Below are 7,094 nucleotides of genomic sequence, written 5' to 3' on the forward strand. Positions count from 1 at the left end.
TCAATTCGGTCCACTTGCCCAGTGACAACAAGCAAAAAAAAAAAAGTGGGCTGTAACTTCTTCAGCATCTGAGGACTCTGCAAGTGAGGGGCTGGCCTGGAGGTGGGAGGAGGAGGAGTGACCGGGCCAAGGAGGAGACAGACTCTGGAGGGCTCGAGGAAGTGTCTGGACCGAGGCTGGGGCCAGACGCAGGGTGGCGTGGTGGCGGGCAGGGCTGCAGAGGCTCTGGGGTGCCTGCAGCCTGTCGGCCGGCTGGGACTCAGTCCGGGACACTTATCTCCAGCAGCCGGTCCCTGCCTGCAGCCTGTCGCTCCTCTTCTGCTGGACACTCGGGGGGAGGACACTTGCTGAGTGGCTGAGCCAGCCACAGAAACTGTTGTCCTCCCTCCCTGCGTCCCTGGGACCCCCCAAGCCCCCAGCATGGAGGAGAGTGGGGACTTCGACAACTACTACGGAGGGGACAACCAGTCGGAGTGTGAGTACGCGGAGTGGAAGTCGTCGGGGGCGCTCATCCCTGCCATCTACCTGCTGGTCTTCCTGCTGGGCACCACGGGCAACGGCCTGGTGCTCTGGACCGTGTTCCGGACCAGCCGCGAGAAGCGGCGCTCGGCCGACGTCTTCATCGCCAGCCTGGCCGTGGCCGACCTGACCTTCGTGGTGACCTTGCCGCTGTGGGCCACCTACACCTACCGAGACTACGACTGGCCCTTCGGCACGTTCGCCTGCAAGCTCAGCAGCTATCTCATCTTCGTCAACATGTACGCCAGCGTCTTCTGCCTCACGGGCCTGAGCTTCGACCGCTACCTGGCCATCGTGCGGCCCGTGGCCAACGCCCGGCTGCGGCTGCGGGTGAGCGGGGCCGTGGCCACGGCCGTGCTCTGGGTGCTGGCCGCCCTGCTGGCCGTGCCCGTCCTGGTCTTCCGGGCCACCGGCGACCTGGAGAACAGGACCCGGGTGCAGTGCTACATGGACTACTCCCTGGTGGCCGGCCCCAACTATGAGTGGGCCTGGGAGGTGGGCCTGGGCGTGTCGTCCACCGCCGTGGGCTTCGTGGTGCCCTTCACCGTCATGCTCACGTGCTACTTCTTCATCGCCCAGACCATCGCTGGCCACTTCCGCAAGGAGCGCATCGAGGGCCTGCGTAAGCGCCGGCGGCTACTCAGCATCATCGTGGTGCTGGTGGTCACCTTCGCCCTCTGCTGGATGCCCTACCACCTGGTGAAGACCCTCTACATGCTGGGCAGCCTGCTGCACTGGCCCTGCGACTTCGACCTCTTCCTCATGAACGTCTTCCCCTACTGCACCTGCATCAGCTACGTCAACAGCTGTCTCAACCCTTTCCTCTACGCCTTCTTTGACCCCCGCTTCCGCCAGGCCTGCACGTCCATGCTGTGCTGTGGCCACCGGGGCCGCTGCGGGGCCGTCGCCCACAGCAGCAGCGGAGACAAGTCCGGCAGCTACTCTTCTGGCCACAGCCAGGGTCCCGGGCCCCACGCCGGGAAGGGCAGGGAGCAGACGCAGGAGAAATCCCTGCCCTACAGCCAAGAGACGTTGGTGGTGGACTAGGGCTGGCGTCGGAGAGAAATTGGGCGGGGGCTGTGGGGAGGGGTCGCCCTGGGCCTGGACCGGGCCTGGTCCCGGCTCTTGGGAATTCGGGGAGAGCATGGAACCTTCTCCTTTGCACTTGCTCCTTCCCCTGCCTCACTGCGCCCTGCCTCCTTGAACCCCCATCCCACCCCTCTTCCTGGTTTGCTCCCCTCCTTTAATCCTGCTCAGAGTTGGGGCTCTGTGGAAGGAGATGGAACCCCCTCCCCTACCCCTCCTCCAGTCCTCATGCCTTGGAGCTGGTGGTGCTGACCTTGTGCACTAAATCTCCCTCTCTCTCCCCACTGGCAGAAAACAAGGGAACCCCACTTGGACCCCACTTGAAGAAAAGCAAGCATCTTCGGGCTTCTCCTTTCTGCTCTTTGCTCTTCTTTCTGCCGGCATCTCTGTGTTTTCAGGCCGAACGCCTTTCTCTCTGCCTCCAGCCCGGCTCTCTTGGCTTTCAAACCCTCCTCTGTGTTCCCTTGGGCTCCTAAGGGTTAAGAATCCTGAGGCTTGCTAGCACACCCTGTGCCCTGAGTGTGGGAGAAACTCTGAGGGGCAGGAAGGAGCTATTACTCTCCTCTGGAAGAGGCAACTCCAAGAAGACACCCCCCCATCCCCCACCCCCACTACCGTGCCCTCCACCCGCAGTGCCATGACTCCCACCAAACTGTCTTTTCAGGCTCTGGGGTTAGAGCGACCCCAGTATGGTGGTGAGGGTGGGTGAGTGGGGCCTTCCTATAGTGTCCTGGTGATGCTAAAGAAGAATTCTTGTTGCAGGTTTCCCTGATTGGTTGTCCTCCTTCCTCTCTATTCTCTGTGGGGATTGGGGGGCCATGGGGCTGCTCAGTGTCCCCCAGCGAATGGAGACTTGGGCAGGGAGAAGGGAGCGAGGGTGGTGTCTCTTGTCTGTGCTGCTCAGCCCCATCCTCGTCTCTCCCACATCCCTTCCTGCAGAACTGTGTTACAGGATGCTCTCAGCACCCTACCCCACCTCCATCTCCAGGGGCAAACATTTTTTTTGGGGGGGGCACCGGTGCTCCCCGGTGCCCTGAGCTCCTTTGGGGGAGGACCTGCTGTGTGTATATTGGTCTATGTAGGCACAAACCCGGGAGGAAGGGCCTTGAGTGTGTCCCTGGACCCCTTGGGCCCTGCCTCCCCTCCCCCACCCCTCTGTGCTTCCCATCAAACCTCTGTGAGCAGAAGAGACAAGGGCGAAGCCCCCAGAGAGGAAGAGGAGGGCGTGCACCCCCAGGGTCGGGGGCTCTGACGGCTGGTCCGTGCTTGGAGAGAGAAGTCGATGTGGGTGCCAGGTCCATAGCTTAGGGACACGGGGCCCTGCTGTGTCCCTGAGCGCCCCTCTCCCCCCCTGGGTTTCTTGAGAGCCTAAGGAGGCTGGTTAAGGGTTCCCCTGAGCCCTTCCCCACTGCCCCTCCCTTGGGGTTTATAGCGGTTCCCCCCCACTGGCCCTTTTCCCAGGATCAGGGCTCTTGTGGCCACCTGTTTGCCTTGGGGTGTGGGTTTTCACACCTCGCTGTCAGGATTGAAGCCCCCCTGGTGCTCCTGCTGGGCTGGGAGCTGAGAAACAGGCGCAGCAGCAGCTGTGTGTGTATGTGTGCGTGTGTGTGTTTGTGTGTGTGTGTGGGGAGGGGGCTGATGGCGGCTGCAGGGAGGCCTGGAGGGGAACGCTCCAAACTGACTGCGGGGGACCTTGGGCTTGGGGTGTGTGTGGGTGCACATTGTGGGGCTTGTTCTTGGACGACCTGGGCATGAAGGACCGAGCTGGTGACTCAATGGAGCTGGTGTCTATGGGACGGAAGGAACAAGGGGAGGAGGAGATGGAAGCGGCTCCCGGCCACCCCCAGCTGGAATCGTCCACATTATCCTGGATTGTTCTCCCCGGCAGCATCCTGAAGCTTCTAGAAGGGAAGAGGGTGTGCTCGGACACTTGCAGGGGGCTGATTGGTGGTCCTGGGCAGAGGGCTGCCCTCCCTCTCCCCACCCCCGCCCCTCCCTTAGAACACCCGTGCTGCTTTCTGACCCTTTTAGTCACCGTGGCTCAGCAAATAAACCTGTTTTGTGTAACTACCGTGTCCGAAGTCTCTTCTCGTGCAGGGGTCTTGGGCTGCAGAAGGGTCCTCCCCACCCCTTGTTTGCAAACCCTGTTGTGGGTGGGGAGGATGAGCTGGGCTGTGGGGCAGGGCGCAGCTGGCAGAGAAGGGGGAACTATAAGGGGTCAGTGGGAAGCTGCTCAGGACACGGGGGTGGTAGGAAGAAGGCGAAAACAGATGTCACGATGGGAAGGATGGGGCTGAGGCCAGGCAATTGGGGACAGGGGCAGCTGTGTCTGTGGGCTCAGGAGAGACATGGGTGGGTACAGATGAACACGCATTTTGCCTTTCAGAGCACAGGTCTGGGGGAAAAAGCCAACATCCCCCCTTCTCCCAGGCCATTCTTTTAGGCACTCACTGACTCACTCAAACTTTTTATTCATTTATCACTCAGTCTAAATCACAGAAATAGCTTTACATCTCTAGACCTCTTCCAAAATCAGAATTCCTGTGTTTGGGTTGGAGGATATCCCCAATTCCATGGACTCGGGGTCCCTGGGGCTCATCCCCAAGAGAACTAAGAGCTGCTTGGTTCCTTCTAGCAGATTCTCTGAGGATTTCTGGGGAAACTCAGGGTAGGAAAAGTAAGGTGGAGGGGAGAGGTCAGAGAGGGCTGGAAGCTGGGCTCTGGATAACGGTCACCTCTTTGGGGGAGGATGAGGTGGACAAGTTCCTGGAATGGGGGAACGTGCAGCCTGGAGCAAGGGTCAGACTCCAGCGAGGGTCTCTGTGCATTAACGATGCTTGCAGACAACATAAACCCTATCACAGAAGGAGAGGGATAGGAAAGCTCTCACCCCTGTTATTTCGTCCAAATACTGTCTTGTTCAATCCCGGCAATGCTCCTAGAGGCTTGTTCCCCAAGCTCTGGGGGAAACTTGTGGTACTGGGATAAAACTGGGGTGAACTTGTATGCACCCACACTTCCCAACATTTCCTCCCGGAAGGAGGCTGAGGCTCAGAGAGTTTTGTAATGTGCCTGGGCCCAGGTTGCCTGACTAGCACATGCGAAGAGCTGGGTCTGGGACTAGCCTAGAGTGTTTAGGTTCAAAGCCCATGCTGGTGACCCCTCTTTCCCCCAGGGAGTCGGTAGGACTGTGCCAGGTGGCTGGGAAGGAGCATGGTAGCTGATCTGTCAGGTGCTTGGTATACCTGGAAAATACTCAGTGAGCAGGACTGGGAATCAGGAGGGGTGTGGTAGGCAGGGCTGGGGGGGATGGGTGGTTTGGGGAGACAGAGAGATAGAGGCAGACAGAGAAAGAAACAGAGACAGACAGAACCAGAGACAACTAGAAAGAGAGAAAGAGCAAAAGAGAGTAAGGGGGGACTGGAGTGATAGCACAGCAGGTAAGGCGTTCGATTCCCAGCATTCCATATGGTCCCCCAAGCACCACCAGGAGTAATCCCTGAGTGCATGAACCAGGAGTAACCCCTGTGAAACGCTAGGTGTGACCCAAAACAACAACAACAACAACAACAAAACAAAAAACAAAAAACAAAGAGAGAGAGAGAGAGAGAGAGAGAGAGAGAGAGAGAGAGAGAGAAGAGAGAGAGAGTAAGGAGAGAAATATAGAGGGAGCAAAAATGACAAAAATGGTGTAGAACTAGACAATGGTGGAGGAGAAGGAAAGCTGGAGAGGTGGGATAAAGACACTGAAGGCACAATTAGAAAGAGGCAGGACTTGTTGACCCTCTTCCGAAACACCAGGAAACCCCTACAGGAATTTACAACTGTAACAACAAGGGATGTGAACTATTTTTTTTTTATGGATGCTGTAAATACCAAACAAATAACAACCCTTACCCGCCTCACCAAATTTCCAGGGAAAGTGGAGGAAAGTGACCCACGAGACACGGAGATCTCACTCCATCATTCATGAGTCAACATGTCTACATTCTTCCCTCAGTCATCTGTTGTTCTGACAAGCCCTTCCTTCCTTACATGTCTCGCAGCCTGCTGGCTGTGGGGCCCAGTGGTGTTCCTCAGGCCCAGGGCTCCCAGGCTGGGCAATGGACACCAATGCATGAGTGATTATAGCTGAGTGTATCAAGTTCTGAGAGAGGAATGTGGGCTGTGGGCAGTGCTCTGAGGGCCGGTTGGAGACAGTAAGAGGTATGTGGACTAGGGGCTTGTTTCGGGGGTCTCACAACATCATGTCACTCAATAGAACTGTTGGACCCCCTTCTCCAGAGTTGGGTGTTGGCGCAGAGAGAGCCTTAGGGCCACTTCTGCTCAATGTGCGCCCATATGCTTTTAAAATAAAGTCATGATGAGCAGCATGGGGAACTGATGCCAAGGCATGACATGTGGCAGACTTCTGAACAAGTATGTGGAAAAGGGGCTTTGGAGATGGTGGGCTGACCCTGACCATTTTGGTGGGTACGTAGAGTGTCCATTCATTTATTCATTCAACAAACCTGGACGTGGTGGTGGTGGTGGTGGTGGTGGTGGTGTGTGTGTGTGTGTGTGTGTGTGTGTGTGTGTGTGTGTGTGATGGTGTCCTAACAGTTGGTGTTACTGTTTTGATGGTTCATGAAGCGACTTGAAGAACCCCTGCTCTTACCTTCCCATTGAAAAGATGGGTGAAATCGGAACCCCAGAGGGGATGGTTACTGCAAGGTCTACAGTGGGGTGGATGCAGGTGGATGTGGGTGTAGGTCGACTCTGGCCTCTCTGGTGGGAAAGGGCATGTTCCATGATTGAAAGCTTAGGAAATAGAAATCTCTTGTCAAGATGATGATGAGCAGACAGAGAGGGAAAGAGTAGTTGTGGACCAGTTGCCAGGGACAGGTAGGACTTACAGTTGCTGGGAAGTGACTTTTTGAATTTTTGGACTGGAGCGATAGCACAGCGGGTAGGGCTTGCACGTGGCCTTGCACGTGGCCGACCCAGCTGACTGGAGTTCGATTCCTCCGCCCCTCTCGGAGAGCTCGGCAAGCTACTGAGAGTATCTCGCCTGCACGGCAAAGTCTGACAAGTTACCTGTGATGTATTCAATATGCCAAACACAGTAACAACAAGTCTCACAATGGAGACGTTACTGGACCCGCCTGAGCAAATCGATGAACAATGGGAGGGCAGATTTTTAAATTTTATTTTAATTTTAGCTAAAAAAGTTAAAAAATTGAGTCACTGTGAGATACAGTTACAAAGCTGTTTATGATCTGGTTTCCGTCATACAGTGTTCCAATACCCAACCTTCCAACCAGTGAACATTTCCCACCACCAATGACCCAACATTTTCTTCTGCCCTTCCCGCCCCCTACTTTTCTTCTTTTCTGTCCCTCCATCCCTCCTTTTCTCACTATCTCTCTTTCTATCTCTGTCTCTCTCTCCTTTTGGGCCTTATGGTACTGAGAGGTTATCATGTTGTTTCTTTGCCTACTATCAGCACA

At 56.3% G+C, this 7,094-nt stretch overlaps 1 protein-coding gene across 1 annotated transcript; it reads left to right on the forward strand.

Moving 5' to 3' along the window:
- The first annotated feature begins 207 nt into the window (after window positions 1-207).
- On the forward strand, window positions 208-1,566 carry APLNR (apelin receptor). Its single transcript, XM_056137133.1, has one exon. The coding sequence runs from the start codon at window positions 421-423 to the stop codon at window positions 1,564-1,566; it is 1,146 nt and encodes a 381-aa protein (XP_055993108.1). The 5' UTR covers window positions 208-420.
- Window positions 1,567-7,094: the final 5,528 nt, after the last annotated feature.

The sequence above is a fragment of the Sorex fumeus genome, unplaced genomic scaffold (genome assembly GCF_029834395.1).
Source record: "Sorex fumeus unplaced genomic scaffold, SorFum_2.1 ptg000007l, whole genome shotgun sequence".
Lineage (NCBI taxonomy): Eukaryota > Metazoa > Chordata > Mammalia > Eulipotyphla > Soricidae > Sorex > Sorex fumeus.

What these genes read in the sequence shown, in the direction of transcription:
- APLNR (XM_056137133.1), top strand. Translation starts at nt 421, where the DNA reads ATGGAGGAGAGTGGGGACTTCGACAACTACTACGGAGGGGACAACCAG.